This window comes from Thermobia domestica, chromosome 14, assembly GCF_964235325.1.
Source record: "Thermobia domestica chromosome 14, izTheDome1.hap1.1, whole genome shotgun sequence".
Classification (NCBI taxonomy): Eukaryota; Metazoa; Arthropoda; class Insecta; order Zygentoma; family Lepismatidae; genus Thermobia; species Thermobia domestica.
Window position 1 is genome coordinate 190412138 of NC_137467.1, and position 19103 is coordinate 190431240.

Consider the following 19103-nt stretch of genomic DNA (forward strand, 5'->3'; position numbering starts at 1 on the left):
TCGTCGAAGCTTTTCCTCGCCCTCGCGCACCCTCGCCCTCGCGGCCAAAACTTGTCCTCGCCCTCGCGCACCCTCGCCCTCTTCGTCGAAGCTTTTCCTCGCCCTCGCGCACCCTCACCCTCGCCATCGAAGCTTGTCCTCGCCCTCGAGCACCCTCACCCTCGCCATCGAAGCTTGTCCTCGCCCTCGCGCATCCTCACCCTCTTCGTCGAAGCTTTTCCTCGCCCTCGCGCACCCTCACCCTCGCCATCGAAGCTTGTCCTCGCCCTCGCGCACCCTCACCCTCGCCATCGAAGCTTGTCCTCGCCCTCGCGCACCCTCGCCCTCGCGGCCAAAACTTGTCCTCGCCCTCGCGCTCCCTCGCCCTCGCGTCACTGTGGGCGAGGGAACTTGAGGGTGAGGATGCCCTCGAGAGGGCCACCCTCGCGAGGGTGAACATCTCTGTTCTCGAGCTCCTACATTAATTTTAATTTAATGGTGGTTAAAAGAAGTGGATTTACTACATAATCCGAAAAGTATATGTTAAAAGTTTACAATAGACAGTATGTTCGGAAAGTATTGGTCCCGAAAAGAAAATTTTATATTACCTAAAGTGTAATGGCACATTACATGTTCTTCCCTCAGAATAAGAGACCATGTTCCGCAAACATACAGAATAACAGGCATGATTATCGTTTTATATATTTTAAGCTTCAAATTCCTCCACAGAATTCACGACAAGACGACAGAAAATAATTGTTACAAAGATATGATAAGTTTTCGGAACTATTAAGGATCCATTGGAAGCTCAATAGCAGATAAGCAATAAAAATGTTCTTTAAAGGATCCTGGTCGAAAATAGCTTTTACCCAGAAAAAAGAATAACTTAGTCAGCCATTAATAAATTGTCGTGATATCAGCTTTATACTCTAAACGAAATTCAAGAGTTTGGAAGTACACATTTCATAAGTGCTTTCTGCAAACATACATAAAACTATGTTTAGAGTGTGAAAGTACAAGTTATTGCAAAAGTGTGGAAATACCGAAATAAAATCCAAACCGTTCAGAATTAGGAAAAAGGGAAAAAGTGGTGATAACAGACGAAGGGGGAAAATCTTTCGAGACACATGGCACAATCGGCCGCCATAATGAAATGGCGGGAACTTTTTTTAAATGGGAATCCTATCGTGTGATACTCAAATAGGACTCAATTTTTTTTCAGGAATGCAGTGGTAACATGCCTTTTCCTCTATGATGAACAGCTGCAAAATTTTAACCGATTTTCTTTTGTTTCAGCTGGTGTAACACGGAATAGCACTAACAAGAGTCGAGTGGATAGAGATCGTGTTGATTTCAGGAAAGATCAGCAGCATACAGATCGCAGATGATTTCAACGCTCGTCACCCAGGTACCCATTTCCCATAGTGCTCTGTCGAAAGTTATAGAGAAATTTAAGAAAACCGTTACGGTGGAAACAAACCAAAAGCAGGCATGCCTCGCACAGCGACGGACGAAGCGACATCCAATGCTGTGTTGGAATCATTCGCGAAAAGACCCACCCGCAGTACCCGTCGAATAGCCCAACAATGTGGTGTATCCCGTAAATCACATCTGTGCATGAGTGGTACCCATACAAGATACAGCTATTAAAACATCTAACCGAGGATGATCCAGACCGCCGAGTCGAATTCTATGAGTGGACCGCGGAACAATATGATGTGCTGTTCTCGGACAAGGCCATTTTGTGTGTGTGTGTGTGTGTGTGTGTGTGTGTGTGTGTGTGTGTGTGTGTGTGTGTGTGTGTCCGGTGGTGTGAACAAGCAAAATCACTGATATTGATGAGATAACAATCCACACGGCTGCGACGATTCTCGGATCGTTCACTCTGACAAATGATGGTGTGGTGCGGTGTGTGGGGTACCCGTGTGGTGGGACCATTCATCATCGAGGTCAATTTAAATGCAATTAACTACCGTAACTTGTTTGAGGAGGAGGTCCTGCCGTCCATCGCATTAGAGGATGGCTCTTTGCCTTTGTTCTATAAACATGACGGGGCACCACCTCATTTCGGATTATGTGCTCGTGAGTGCCTCGATGAACACTTCCTACAGAGAGGAATAGGATTTGTGGAATAGCCACCGCGTTCTCCAGATGGGAAACCATTGGATTTTTCGGTGGGGCTACGTGAAATCCGTTGTGTATGCTACCAAGATCAGGGACATTAACCACCTCCAACGCAGGATTATTGGCGAGTGTGCCAGCATTCCTGAAAACGTGCTTGGGCTGGGTAATGGATGGTTGGTAGCAGCGGATACATTTAACGATTGCTCAGGAGGGACGGCACACTGAACAATTGCTGTAACATTGGTCAGTGGGCCATACATTGCCGGGAATGTTATCTCCAGGTAAGTGCAGAAAATCGGCTAAAACCTTGTAATGGTTGGTAGTAGAGTCAAACATATTTCACAACTGGATTCCTGGAAAAATTTCAGTCCTATTTGATGTAGCAAACATTAGGGTTCCCATTTTAAAAAGTTCCCACTATTTCAAGATGGCGGCCGATGGTGCCATAAGTCTCAAAAGATTTTCCCGCTCGTCTGTTATCATCACTTTATCCATTTTTCCTCAATTCTGAACGACTTGGATTTTATTTTGGTGTTTCCACACTTTTGGACGTCCTTGTACATTAATATAATCGATAACACAGTTTTATACGTATTGTAACTGATTTTACGATTTTGGAACTGAAGGCAAATACCTTCTTTTAAGTTTTGAAGCGTGATCCCAAGCGTGAGCACTTTTACTATTGACATGAGTGGTATCTCAAAGACCTTAACTTTGAGGCCATTTTTCTCATGACTCAGTGGATGGATGTAATTTAGAAAGTATATTGTCTCAAGATTCAGTGTTTCCAAATTAACAAAAAAATTTATCCAAGCCTGGGCACTTTTTTATAAGTGGCATGACTGTTAGTTCTTTTCATTATCTTAATTCCTCGTTCACTTAACTCCGATTTTTCAGACGATGATGTCCTCTTTGTGGAAACAGTTTTAAATCCAATCTAATATTGACATCAACTCTCATTGCTTCCTTAGGATGTGATGTCCCTATGCCATGTTGTTTTCGCATATCTCAGCTAAATAAACATGTGTAGTGTTAGATAATTATGAATCCACGTACACATTTACCACCTCAATCTCATGATAGTGGGAGCAGTATAAAGGTAACCAAGAAAGTTCTGTTGCTTTCTGTGGAGCTCTGTGTTTAATTGGTCATCACACCGTAAGTTATCCATGACCTTCCAAAACGTTGGCAAAAGGTCGTCCATGCTGATGGGAACTATTTTTGATCTTCCAGGTACGTCTTAGATGACATATCGATGTTTGAAGGTGGTGGGTGAAAAAGCGACAGAACTCTCTTGGTTACCTTTATACAAGGCCCAACTGTTTCCTTGGAGTCAAAAATAAATAAAATAATAATACTGTAAAAATAACTTATATGTATTTCATTAATAAATTATCAAAAAATTACATATAATTACTGGAAGCTTCTATCACAGTGTAAAGAATCCTTTTATCAGTATTTATTTGTGGAATAATACAGAAGACGAACTGTAACTTAGGCATGTTTTACTTACGTGAGTATTACATCTGTCTCTATTTGTGTCAAATTTCAACTTTACACAAGCCTACTTGCATGCCTAAATTCGACCACTACAAACGAAAATCCGTTCACTTCATTTTTTTAAAATTATTATTATTTATTGCGCACTCCACTTAGTCGGTTACCAACGAATTTAATAAACACTTACCTCAATTATGGCGTATGAATTGGACATCATAGCAATGAGGAGATTTAACAGAACTATTACGTTGATTACGGAGTATGATCCGAACATTAGGAGACCCCAGAATCTTGTATAAGATTTGATGCCTGTCAGCTCAAAATCGTCCAGACCAACCATCCCAAAACTGGCCCAAAAGAGTGATTGTGACGATTCAAATAGGCTGAAAAGAAAAGTATTTTATACACTATTATTTATGATTTATAATGCTGTTTCAGCATCTAACTTGCAAGGATAAAATTTATGCATATTTAGTTATAGGGCAACAACACTGTTAAAAATCCATCCTTAAATCTGAGAAACTGTTTCTTATCTGTGCACCGAGAATATTTTTCTTACAAACAAGAGTTTGAAACTCTCATTGATGAGAAATGAAGAAACGTAGAGGAGGTTGTATAAAGCAAAACGAGAAAATATATTGTTACTTTCCTTTTGAATGAGAATGGCCAAATCTCATTTCTAAGAAAATATTGTCTTGGTGCACAGATAAGAAACGGTTTCTCAAATTTAAGAAATTATTTTTAACAGTGAAAGACCGGTACCTTATGATAACAAATGTTGTGGCCAGACATGTTTAAACATGTTTTATTTATGCTGTTAAAGATATACAGGGTGTCCCAGGAGGAAGGGGCAATATTTTGGGAAATTGTAGTATGAGTGATTCTCAGCAAAAAAAAAAAAAAAAAAGTTCATATGAACATAGGTCTTAATCTCAACGGTTTGAGAGCTACAGGTTGTGAACCATTTTTGACTTTGTTGCGTATTGTTCACCCTGTAAGTATTTTACAGAGGTAAGACATAGCGGATTTGAAAGGTGATGGAATGAACTTTGCAACGGTGTATCATGTGACAGTGTTGTCTTTGTAAGGGAAGCTATTGAGGGAAATTTGAGAAAGTTAAGGTTATTTAAAGAAATTGGATGGCAACACTGATTCCAAATATCCCTCAATAACTTCTCTTCCAGAGGTACCACTGCCACATATTACATATCGTTGGAAAGATCATTTCATCACTTTCAAGTAAGCTATGTGGTACCTCTGTAGAATAATTACTGCGTGAGCAACACCCAATATAAAGTTAAAAATGGTTCACAACCTGTAGCTTTCAAATCGTTGAGATTAGGACCTATGATCATATGAACTTTTTTGCTTAAAATCAGCCATACCACCATTTCCCAAAAATATTGCCCCTTCCTCCTGGACACCCTATATACTAAGTGAGGAAGCCATAGTTGATGGAAGTGTATTTTTAATTTCTGTGAAATGAATGATAAGTATTAAGGAAATGCAAAGTTTAAAAGGAATAAAAAATAGTTTAATTTATTGAAATAATTATCGTGGTAAGTTTTGATGGATACTAAAATAATTTTACACGAGCTGGAACCGCAATATTTAATTGTATATATGTGTGTTACAACATTTGACTTAAGAGGCTTAATCACTGCGAAATTAAAATGCCACTAATTTTACAGTAATTACGTGATATCTCGAAATAAATAAAAGATAATCGAAATGTGGAACAAGATCGCTCTAGACAATATTATTTTGCATGAGATACCGTTATCACGAGTCACCTAGTAGCTTTTCGTTTGCAGCCATATAGAAACGCAAAAATAAATGCCGATTTTCTAAATGACTGAAAAATGAAAACAGATAAATGAGTCATGATAACAGTATCTCATGTAGAATAATATTGTCTAGGAAGCTCATGTTCCACATTTCGATTATCTTTAATCTATTTTAAGATATCACATAATTACTTAAAATTAGTGGTACTTTAATTTCGCCGTGATGGGGCCTCTTAAAGGCAAGAAAGTTCAAGGTTCAAGTTAGATACAAGGAAATCCCTTGAATAAGACAGAATTTTATCTTAATATTCTATTATGGTTTCTCAAGCCTATAGAGATCATACTAACAACGACTGAATTATATAGGTTGAAGAAAAGTTTCGAATTATAGCCGAAACTTAGTCTTTTAGTTTATAAAATTGAGTCTACAAAATATTACTTAATATATTAATTCAAGAGGTGTATATAAATATATTACGGCAATGGGTTCGATTCCCGGTGGGGGCGATCGGTCAATCGAAAAAGTGTAAACAGCTTTTTAGGCCAGTCATCCTGAATGAGATTTTTCCTTATTTACACCACGCAAATGCCGGGCTGGTCCTGGTACTTAATACATAGGTCCCAGGTCGCTTCATTCCTTCCTGAATCCTTTCTTCCTTCCATTTCCCCGGATAGTGTGCTCGCCGAGGGACGTCATCCCTCAAAAGTGACGGACAAACATGGTCACAGATTCCCAAAGTCCACAAATCTAAATCTTAAAATAAATATATTACTTTCTTCATGTTCCGATTAAGGAATAGATCCCTTACAGTACCGTTGCCTCAACACTATATAAATCTCCCAGAATTGACAATAAAACAACTTAAGCGACAAATAAAACTACAGTAGAACGCGAGGAAAATTAGTAAATGTTCGGTATAGGTTAAGGTCTTTCTTATTTTCTAAAGATCTTTATGAACTACGCATTCATTGCATATAGAGTTTGCCAGGGTAGGGTAGTCAAAATGATGAATCTGATTTCCGAGATATATTTTGTGAAATCTAATAAACATATGTTATTGTGAGACATGCGCTAAGAAATGTAAAGAGTCAAATGAAATCTAATAAACATATGTTATTGTGAGACATGCGCTAAGAAATGTAAAGAGTCAAATGAAATCTAATAGACGTATGTTATTGTGAGACATGCGCTAAGAAATGTAAAGAGTCAAATGAAATCTAATAGACGTATGTTATTGTGAGACATGCGCTAAGAAATGTAAAGAGTCAAATGAAATCTAATAGACGTATGTTATTGTGAGACATGCGCTAAGAAATGTAAAGAGTCAAATGAAATCTAATAGATGTATGTTAGTGTGAGACATGCGCTAAGAAATGTAAAGAGTCAAATGAAATCTAATAGACGTATGTTATTGTAAGACATGTGCTAAAAAATGTAAACTGTCAAAGTTTCCTTCAAACATACCACAAATGTTCTATATAAGCACCTTCCGTAACACGGTGCACATCAAGCCGATGGTCCATCTACCAAACCTTTTGTAGCATATTGCGGTCAATTTCAGCAAATGGCTGCTGTGATGTGGGCGTTGTTGGAAGTGGTGGTAAGTAAAATCTGATCCTTGACAAAACCTCACATGAAGAAATCACACGGATTCAAGTCGAGTGGAACGAGGTGGCCAAATCTCCGGAGATGCACGTCCTCTCCAACGTAGTTTCAATGCTTATTGAGAGGAACGGGCAGTCAATTTTCGTTCACAGATGCATGCAAAATTTCTGAAATGTTCAAACCACTTACGAATAACCTTCCCCGTAGGTGGGTCTTTTCGATATTTGGTATAGAAATGCCTTTACACACTAATCACAGACTTGTTTGCATAGTAATCAACCTCACACAAAGATCTCTGTTCTCCAATCAAACGCCATTTTCCTTAACTGCTCGCTGCTGACTCCTAGCGGTAGAAAGAGGAAACACTGCTGGAAATGTAAATTTTGAAAGTTAGTCCTTCGAAGTGCGTGTCTCACAATTATTATTATTATTATTATTATTATTATTATTATTATTATTATTATTATTATTATTATTATTATTATTATTAAGTATTCTGCCTTTCGGCAGGTCGTGGGACTAAACAGTTGTATTCTTTTTAAAAACAAAAGAGTAGAGTTAGGCCTGAAAATGTTTCTTCCACGTTTTTCGATCTTCAACTTCCTCTTTTAACTCAAATATTTTCTTCTATTTCTGAAATCATCGATCAGCTGTGTTCTTCTTCTTCCTATTTTTCGCTTTCCTTCCATCTTTCCTTCTATGGCGGTATGAAGAAGAGAATTTCTTAGCAAGATGTGTCCAATCTAATTGGCCTTCCTACGAAGGATGTTGGCTAGAAGTGTCCTCTTCTCTCCTATATATTTTTTTTTTAAAATCTTCGTTTGTTACTCTTTCTCTTTATTTTATCATTCCTCCATCTTTCTCCAACACCACATTTCGAAGCTCTCTAAATATTTTCTTCTCTAACTTCCGGAATGTCCAAGTCTCTGTGTCTCACAATAGCATTTTATTAGATTTCACAGAATGAATTTCTGAAATCGGGCCCATCATTTTGAATTGTCCTTTATTACCTTGGACTGTCCTGGTTTATCTGATTTTACAAGCTATTTATGTCAGATAATATCCACGGATGTCCATGTACTGGTAGTAACCAATTTAACATGAAAAGTGCACAGTGTATAAAGCCCTTAATAGTGATTTATATTTCCTCGCTGAACAAAGGGCCTTTCCTAATAAGATAGTGAAATCGGACCTTGATCCAAATTGGGTCGCTATTCACCCAAAAAGGTTACCCTTAACCTAAAACTATCTCAAAAAATTTTTTGACCCCCACCCCCTCCCCTTACCGAATTATCGTATCATACATGCTCAAAATTGAATGTTCTTTTTTTTTTTAATTTTGGTGTGGGTGATCGAAAAATGTTGAAAGTTTCACAGATTGCAGATACTATTTAGATGTAAATGTGCAATTTTTTCAAAACCATCGATGCGTATTTTCTTTCTTTATTTTATTATTATTATTATTATTATTTTGCGTGTTGAAAATTTCAAAAAAATATAGAAAAAATTGGGGGGGGGGGCACGTCGCTGATTTTTTGGTTAAAAATTTGTTGTGCCCTTAGGTACAACATATATTTTTTTCAGGGCCGGAAAGTGATGGCAACATTGTCAAAAATAAATAAAACTGAAAACAAACGTATTTTTTGCACAGTTTTTCCACCATTTTATTGCCCTGAAGTTGAGAGCCACTTTAAACAATCCTTTGCCAAAGTTAACAATTTTTCTTTCTTTTGCGTCCCTTCTGCTTCTGTTGTTCTTCGGCTGCTTCGATTGTGTCCATTTAGGAATAGACACACCAAATATATCTCCGTAACAGTGCTTCCTCTTCAACGACTCTTGCACAACAAAGTTACACTCAGCTCGCGGTAGAGAGCGCTACCGGTAGATAGCGCCACTGTGTGCAGCCAGTCCGACGCGAGGTTTTTTGAGCCCGAAAAAAAAAAACACGTTTGTTTTCAGTTTTATTTATTTTTGACAATATTGCCATCACTTTCAGGCCCCGAAAAAAATAGATGTTGTACCTAAGGGTATAACAAATGTTTAAACAAAAAATCAGCGACGTGTCCCCCAAAAAATTTTTCCTACAATTTTTTTGAAATGTTCAACACGCAAAATAAATAAAGAAAGAAAGAAAGAAAGAAAATACGCATCGATGGTTTTGAAAAAAAATTGCACATTTACATCTAAATAGTATACAATCTGTGAAACTTTCAAAATTTTTCAATCACCCCCACCAAAATTAAAAAAAATATTCAATTTTGAGCATGTATGATACGATAATTCCGTAAGGGGAGGGAGTGGGGGGTCAAAAATTTTTGAGGTAGTTTTAGGTCAAGGGTAACCTTTTGGGTCAATAGCGACCCAATTTGGATCAAGGACCGATTTCACTATCTCACTAGGAAAGACCCTTTACTTATAAAAGAACGTAATCTATGACTATATGACCAAATTTGAATGAAAAGTTGAAATCGAAAATAGTAAAGTTATATGTTAAACATAATATACACGAAAATGTTTAGTACTTACTTCCCAAAGCGACGCCATCGCATACAAGCTTCTGCGTTTTTGGTCCAATCGGGAAGACCTCCTTCCAAACTGAAGCACTTCTTTCTCTCCAAGTCAGCAAAGTACCAAAGAAGTTGATTTAAACCTGAGAAACGTATAATTTCAAATGATTATACTTTTGTCTAATGAATAAACCCTAAGATGTAATAGTAATAAAGAAGATGAAAGTTTATTATGACATTAAAAAAGTTTATTTCAGAAAATGTGAATTACTGACGGATTCAGAAACATTCCATTCTCGCGATTATTATATGGTACACCATTTCCTAAACTTTCTTGAACTTAGAATGTTCTACGGACTATCCTGTTTCTTCGAAAGAAAATATATTCTTTTTTTTAAAGGCATATACGAGGGTAATTCGAAAAAGAAATCTCCGTTTGGTTATCAATGACATACACTCGCAAATACACAGCCTTTATTACACACATTAGAAAAGCACATTACATTACTTTTCAACATATTAACCATTTAAATTGAGGCACTTCTTATAACGTTTTACAACGTTTGAAATTCCTTCTGAAAAAATATCTCTCGACTGGGAATGAAGCTACCCGCTAACAACATCGTGAAGCACATTATCATTGTCGAAGCGGTGCGACACAAGCCACTGTTTCATGTGCCTCAATTTGAATGAGTGGTAGTCGCTCGGCGCCAAATCTGGACTATAGGGTGGCAACAGATAGGCTCCCACTTCTTGCCGCTTGTCAATTCGTCCATCTTTAAACATGCAACACCATTCGCATACGAGACCTTCACTAAAGCCTGTGACAAACATCTTGGCATTTCAGCTAAACAAATAAAACGCAAGCTCTGGCGCGACGTTGCCAAGTGGTAAAGAGGTGTGGCTATGGCTAAGCGGACAAACTACAGCGTAATCAGGTGGCAGGGAATAGACATGGACGTGTACAAAATAAACGTGGCAATACCGCTGGTCTCTCATTTGCTAGCAGCATTTAAAGGGAACTTGGAGCGCCGCCTTCAAATGCCAAGATGTTTGTCATGCCGTTTAATTACGTTTAGTCCGTAAATACTACACAGTTGGCGATGAATCGCAGCTGTTGAAAGTTTTCTTTACACTTAGAAATCGTATTACTGCATGCACTTCACACTTGGCGGATTCTTCTACTGGGGTGTTCATTTTCAATTGTTATACCGGACGAGTGAAGCGCAATACAACTTTCTTCTTTCACTGCTCATTGTCTACTAAACTACTGCACCAACACCACAGGACAGGACTGACGTCGCTCTTCGCGGTCATTTGTTGCACATGCGCAAAGGGAGTTTTTTTCCTCTGTATCACTAAACTAGTATAGAGTAGAGTGACTGCCAACTATCGAGCCTAACGTGGCGGAAGGGCAGACGGAAAGCCTGGCGTTCTATAAAGGTTAATTCACACATAATGTGCCGTTCCCGTGCAGTGCTCCATCAGGCCACCTTGAAGAGAAACCAGCCTGGTCGTGGCTCGTCGGCCGTGATCCTTCGGGTTTCCTCGGAGCACACGAAATGACACAAAGTTGACCAGAACCAAGGGAAATGGCGTAATACAAAGCGGTAGCAACACGGCATGATATTGTGAATGGCCGCAGCCGTGACAAGGATAGAGGATGACAGGGAAATGGCATGGTCACACACACTATGTGTAAATCAGAGCCGTAACTTAGATTTTTCTGGGGGGGGGGGCATTAATACGCGTATTCGGGTCCCTAGAAAAAGTTGTTTTTTCTAATTCTTGGACCCTCCTTTCTATCTTTCTCTTACTCTTTATGGGCCCTCCCGCATGGCAAAGTTTGTGGGGCCATTAGTTACGCCCCTGGGCTCGTTCCATACATAACAAATCAATTAAGGGGACAATATTGACAAATCTCAAAGCCATACGAATAAATATTATTTCTAGGACCTCCTAATAGTAAACATTTTTTTTTTTTTACTGAAATGGGCTCACGACTCATTTTTGTTTTATTTAACTTTTGTGATCTGTTTTGTTTACCTTTTGTGTACTGTTTTGTTTATGTAATATGGTGAACCCGTTTGATGCTCCATTTATAATTTCATGTTCGTATCGTATGTGGAGTAAGAAAATTTTGTCTTAAATTGGGTCCCCTTCGAACGGCCGGGAGCTTCCCTGGTGGGCAGTTGCTAACTGTCCCCCATAAGTTACGGCCCTGGTGTGAATTAACCTTAATTCTTACTTCCTGGCCCACTTATACCTTTAAGAAAACTCTCCCGTTGCTGGAGATCAGGCTTACCAACTATACAATAATGCCCTTGTGATAACAGGTGAATATACGATAATTTTACAACATACATTTTTTTTCAGTTTTCGAATGTGCAAATAAATTGTAGATGTATTTTAAATAATTATAAAACACACACTCTCAAGTTTTTAATAGTCATTCTCTCTAAAAATAAACCAATAAACGATTTGAGAATTGTTAAATGACGACTCTGCATCAATTCTTTAAATTTAATTACGTTTACGAGGGGGGGGGGAATATTGTTGTTGTTCAGAGCAGTTTTAATAAGGATAAAAAGATGATGAGGCTGAGTTAAGTTGAGTTGGTTTTGAGTTTAGCGTCCCTTTCAGCAGTGAGGCTATGTGAGACGTGGACCTACTGATTAACGTGGAATCCGAACCACATGAGTTCCCGCCGGGAATCGAACTCGGGTTCCCACGCCAAAGGTCCATACGCTAACTGCTTATCCACGAAGAAGATCTAAAAGTATGATAAGGACACTGAAGCCGATTTGGAATTCAAAACTAAAGATTATTGGGTAAGTTTGTTATATATTATTGCTAGTATTAGTAGTATTAGATTTGTTCCTACAAGTATCCCGTGCATAATGAATATACGATAATTGTTGTAATATACGATAATTTTAAAGACGAAAATCAATAATTTTGTTCTCTGAGCCTGGCAACTCTGCTAGGGATTCAATGTAAGTGGGCGCAGCCGTATTGTCTAGGTCTAGCCCTGCACACAACTAACAAGTATGAAGAAATATGGGACGAGACGTATAAAATTATCTTGGGCCCAGAGACGTAAAATAGCTAACTACAGGCCTGGACGTACTGTTAGCGAACTTTAAAAAGTTCGTCACTGAAAACTCTATGTGTATGTGTCTGTCTGTCTGTTATTTGCGATTTTTTCTCAAAGAAGTGATGAAGTTTTTTTGTGTCACTCTTACCGTTCCCGAGATATTGACCAAAAAAGTTCCGATTTCGGGAGATTTAAGGATCCATATCTCGGGAACCGTAAGTCATAGAGAGATGATATTGATGTTGATCAATACCTAAGAGGATGGTGAACATTTTGGTATCAAATAGTAACCGGTGGCCACTGGTTATATCTGCATTTTCACTATATATACGGTGATAAGAACTGACAGCTGAATATAGATAATTCAATAGATTCCCTAGTACACAGATTCCAAATATGTGATGTATTATCTATTGCAGTGATTCTCAAACTTGTTGTTACTACGACCCACATTAAATAATAAATAGTATTTTGTGGCCCACCTACTTTTATTCAAGTACACATCGACATTGTACGTAATGGTAGTGTATTTCAAAGCAATTAAGTAAATATTACAAAGTAGAGCCCTATGCTTAAATTTAATAAATCAAATTTACTTGGTATCTTTTTTTCTATCGTAAATATCTCACTTTCAAACTTAGTGGCCCTGTCGGTACGAGAATATCAGTTGTTGACGATCGAGCAAGTGTAATGTAAATATCTTTCTCGATGGACTAAAATATGGTGTTTCACAATACATATTTCTACATCAAAATAAAATTTTCATAATTAAAAGAAAAAAAATACTCCTTGCGACCCGCCAATGGGTCACGACCCACACTTCGAGAAACATGGATCTATTGAATTTAATGAAAGAAACTTAATACACACTTTGATATAAAGTTCGAAAATAATACTTGTTTTTAAGTTCGTTCTGGCAATGCCAACTGGTTTTATATTGACATTTTTAAAGAAAAGTGCATCGTATCGAGGCGAGAATAATGTATGTTTTTTTAAAAATACATATACATGAAAAACGTGCTTAGTACTTACCGCATGCAAAGGCAAATAGCACCAATGTGTAGATGAAGAAAAACTTAACAATGTCGATGACCATTCGTCCAAGGGAGATCTGCAGAGGACCCAAGTATGGATTGATCGAAAACAAATGAACAAGTTTCAAGGCACTGGAAAGTAAAAAAGAAAATTGGAAGTCAAATGAAAGTACTGTGTCGTAACTGTACGGACACAACTATGGAAACATGGTTTATGTTTATGGACATATAAAGATTGTTCAATATTTTGAAAATAAACTTTAATTTGTTCCAAAAGACGAATGTAAGACTGAAATACTCTTTGAATTCAATCTGCTGGACTTGCAAATGGATGATCAAAAGAAAGACGTGACGCCAACGTTTAATCAGATATCTGTAAGTATGAGGATATACATTTTTAGTTCTGTACAGATGACGGATATTTGCGAAAAAAAAAAAAAAAGAATTTTATTGAAAATTCTTCTAAACACCATTAAGTGTTTACATCTTGTAACTAAGAGCAGTGTCGGATCTAGTTGGAGATCTCGGTTTCTTGAGTGACAAAAATATAGCTTGACGCTGATTGGTCGTATTTAGATTAGACCATCCAATCAGAGACAGGGATTCTTAACCCCGCCCACTTACCTCTCCTATATATAGTACACACGAACTGGTCTCAGTATAATCGCCCTGAAGACGAGAACGATGTCACTTCTTGAAACGTCTGCTCTATCGTCGGACTTCACCTGGCTGATATCCGGAGAACATCTCTATAATATTCACCGCCAGGAAATCTTCAATTCTTATTTGAAATCTTTGAGTTTAACGTCCCACGATTATGCCTGTTAGGCTGAGAGAGACAGATGATTAAAGACAAGTGAATGATGATAGAATTGGTGGAATGAGAATGTGAAAGGAAACGGGAGTACCCGAGAAAATCCACGGACACGATTTTGTCCTTTACAAATTACTTGGGCGGGATCAAACCAGGCACACCACACACCAGAGGTAGGCGCTCTACCACTGATCCACCAGTGCACCCCAGGAAATAAGAAAGAAAGAAGGAAAACAGTTATACCACTTTTGAGGACCCAGTTCTACTTTCGTACAACACTGTTCAACCTCTCTACATTCTTCATCTGTCTCCCTTTGGCGCTATCTTTTGTCTGTGTCGCTACTCCAAGCGTCAAGTCATGACCGAACCTCATACATTGGTCAATTAGAAATGTCCTAAACCTTGGACTAGACTACAAGGAACCTGGTTTGTGTAGACTTGTGGTAAGTGAATAATTCCTGGTAAACAATTGCTTACCTCTATTACATTTACCTGAACACATTAGCTGCAGCAAAGAGTCCTTCTGCGATGAGCTGAGGATCGAAGTCGTCCCAATCCTCTCGTCGAATGTAGGCCGTGGACTCCTTCTCAGCGATTTCTTTCTGTTGCTGAAGGTAGGCCCACGCTCTCAGTAGGATCACCGACACATACAGGGAGTTGCGTATGAAGTCAATCATGTTCCACATATTCCTCAGGTAGCTGTTCATTCCTTCCCGTATTATTTCCTGCATCTCCTCCCATATGAAACCTATAGTCAAAATACAAAAGAACATCTCACAAAAAGTCAATCATGTTCCACATGTTTCTCAGGTAGCTGTTCATTCCTTCCCGTGTTATTTCCTGCATCTCCTCCCATATGAAACCTACAGTCAAAATACAAAAGGACATCTCACAAAACTAACACTACGAGACACATGTTGCCTAATACATACAAAGTATTTCCAAAAGTTTCGAGCTTGAAACAAATATAACGAAACTAGTAATGTGCCATTCATGGCGTTTAGTGCCATCTATGGGGAAAACATTAAATAGTTTATGACCTTTAGTGGCATCTATGAGGAAAATATTAAGATGTTCATGGTGTTTAGTGTCATCTACGGGAAAAGTATTGAGCAGTTCATGGTGTTTAGTGCTATGTATGGGGAAAATATTAAGCCCTTCATGCAATTTAGCGCCATCTATGGAATAAAAAATGTATCCGTTTCAAATGTCTAGCTGCGTCGGTCCGTTGGAGAAAGTTATTTGAATCAATTACAGCAAGTTGAGCTTGCGCAGTGCACGACAATGCTACAGTCCACACAACTGGTATTGTCAAGGCTACAGTGCTAAATCTAGGACGTATGGTGGGTGCCCTGGTAACGAAAACAGTGTAGACTGGAGAATTGTCGTGCAGTATGCGTGTCCAACCGACAGCTTCTGATTCAAATGGCTGATTCTAACAAACTGACGACGTGTCATAATTGAAACTGAAACATTATTTCATAGATGGCACTAAACGCGATGAATGACTTATTATTTCTCTAGTAGATGGCATTAAACGCCATGAACGACTTATTAGCAGTGGTGTAACCTTTGAGTGTCAGGTCAAAAACTTTTCAAAATACCCTAATATATATATTTTTTATTAAGTCTTTAATATTTCAGTCTTGTATCCTGTAAAGAAGGCATTTGTAAATTGTTTCTCGTGACGTCACTGTTTGCTGTTCTCATGCTCACCAAAGCACACAGAAAGTAAAAGAAGCAGATGGGAAAACGTAACGTTGATAAAGCCAGTGGTGAGGGGCAAACAACAACCTAAGTAGCGTAGTCGGTTGTTTCGTAGATGCGCTACTCGTACACTGCCACAGCTTACTTTATTTCATTCCTTCCCGTCCATTGTTTCTATTTTTTCCCCGATACTGAACGATTTATCCAATGCCATATAATGACGTTTGAAATCACTCCTAGGGTGAAGAAGACAAGGTTGTTTACAGGTTTGCCAATCGTACGATAATTTATCGTGATATGCGATAATTTAAGCCTTATTGGTATACAATAATGCTGTTGCTATAATATGTGAACATACGATAATTTTTAAAAAGTACATTTTTTGTAGTTTTTGAGTAATAAAGTGTAGATGTCTATTAAATAATTTTAAAATACACATCCGCTGAGGTTTTGGTACGATCATATACGTTGTGGTTCAGAACAGCTTTTAGTCTCTTATTATGCCTCTTCTCTTTTTCTTTTCCCAGCCATTCCACAACGGACACGGTCCATACCCATGCCTGCATCTTTATCGTGCTGGGGCTGGGATCGCAGTAGACTTGGATGCAGACAACGTAAAAGAGATTATACTGAACTGCGTGTCCATGCATTAAATTTACAACAAATGATGAAAACAAGATTTAGATAATGAAAATATAATATCACTCAATAAACACACATTACATACACATTAACCAAGAAAATAAATGAATTAACAACCCTTTGTTTAATATATTAACAAAGTAGGTGGCTTGTTATACGAACTAAAGAACTCACGTGAATCCTCGGCTAGCCAACAACGCTGATCTTATGCAGTCCTGAGGTTGAGTTTCTAACATTGACTCCGCAATCGATATTCCAAACTGATGTTCGTAGGTACCATCTTTAGTGCATATGGTAACAGACGAAGTCGTGCTCCAGGGTTCCACTTATCGTAACGTTCATCACAACGAATAATAAATTGACTCGACGTAGTATTCACATTTAATAGACTTCACAAATGAAACTGTTCGGCATTCACATTTGAAAATACTTTACGAACAAACTGTTCGTCATATATCAAACTAATTAAGCGCTTAGGTCCGTCCCATGGAGGGATAAGTTAAACGTTTATCGGAAAGTATTTAATGATGCGCGCAGTCTGTGGCATTAGGCAGCTTGGACGCTGCTTTCGAGTAGGTGCGGACCGCACCGCCTAACAAACAGCAATGAGGAGGTAATCCTCACAAAGGGTGTCAAAACACTGAAGCTCCTTTCAGTTTGCTATTGCGTATGAGTACTTGGGGCTGGAGTTTCCCGCTTATGACGTATACTGTTGAGTTCGAGCTCTTTGGCTTAAAAGATGTGGATGCTTCGAATTAACCAACCAGACATGAACGATGACAACATGTAGGTGTGATTGCAAATGTCCCGTTTTCTGGACTCAAGAGAGTAACCACAAAGGGAGTCGCTGTTTCCACATCGTATGTCCATATATAGCCATGAAATCGGACTGAGACTCACCAACACAAACGAAAGGACATGTCAAAGCGGTGAGAGAAGAGTTTCTAGAATGTGTGGAAATATACGAGGCTTGGTTAATAAAGTTCGAAATTAAGTCTATTTTTAACAATGTCCTTTTTAAATCCAAAAATGAGCTTTAGGTCGGTGACAGTTTTTAACAGTTATTCCCGCTAAAAGAAATCAATAATGATTTGAAAATTGACAAATGAGAACCCTGCATCGATTCTTTAAGTTTAATTATGTTTTCGAGGAGGTGGATTTTTTTGTTGTTGTTCAGAGTAGTATTAATAAGGATTTTTTTAAATAAAAAATAGTAAGGTGAGTGACGCCGATTTGGAGTTCGGAACTGAAGATTGCTGGATAAGTTTATTGGATATTATTGCTATTATTATTACTATTATTACTATTATTAGTACTATTATTATTAGTACTATTAACTTGTTTCTACAATTATAACGTGCATAATGAATATAGGATTTTTTTTTTTGTAATATTCGACGAGACTTGAAAATTATGTTCTCCGGGGTTGGCAACTCTGGTCGAGTCACTTATAGAGAGGCCAGCAAGAGATCCATTCTATGACAGCTTGCAGTGACGTTGCCATTACTCACGTGTCAAGGCATTTTTTTTTTTTTTTGGTTAGTCTATAATGGCAATTTAATTAATGATGTAAGACACAGAGTGATCGTGGTTGGTAACATTAGGTAGCATCAAAGTAGGGACTGCATTTTTCCTGCGCATGTGGTAAGATACTTCAGAGACCATCTCTTGTTGGCTCTGCTATAGTTCATTTGGGTTAAAATTTTTGCCCAGAATGTCCGGGACCAAGGGCGCCCATCAGGGGTGTCAAGGTGGGGCGCTCGCCCCCCTAGAGGAAATTGTACTTCAGAATCGAAAATCCAATAGAATTTTTACATTAGTTATAGCAAAATTTGAAAAACTATTTTTGAAACGTCGCTTATACTTGCGCCCCTTGGAAACCGCAACATGGGCGCCCTTGTGCGGGACGCCAGGTGATACACTTATCCTGTCATATTCATACCGCGTCATCATTTGAATCTGTCTACTTTGAGTGTAATTCGTTTGAAGCCCAAAGCTCCTTCGTGACTAAGCGGTTAGCGTACGCTCCTTTTGACATGCGAGACCCGGATTGGGTTCCCGGCAGGAGCTCATGTGGTTCGGATTCCACGTTAATCAGTAGGTCCCGTCTCATATAGCCTCGCTGCTGAAAGGGATGATAAACTCAAACAATCAAGTCAACTCAACTCATTTGAAATCTACCTTAAGCTATGTTCTCTTGAAGCCTGTGTTTCAAGTTATATTCCTTTGAAGCTTTATTCGGAGTTATCACTCATACTCTGAGCGGTAAGAGGGATAATAACATATTTCTGACATTACAAGATATC

General features: G+C 38.4%; 1 protein-coding gene across 1 annotated transcript in view; it reads right to left on the bottom strand.

Moving 5' to 3' along the window:
- The window catches only part of LOC145670507 (transient-receptor-potential-like protein), a 130279-nt gene that overhangs the window by 45859 nt on the left and 65317 nt on the right, over window positions 1-19103 (bottom strand). Inside the window, 4 exon segments of the mRNA XM_081739257.1 lie at window positions 3791-3986; window positions 9523-9646; window positions 13633-13766; window positions 14941-15196. Coding sequence (XP_081595383.1) covers window positions 3791-3986; window positions 9523-9646; window positions 13633-13766; window positions 14941-15196 — 710 coding nt within the window.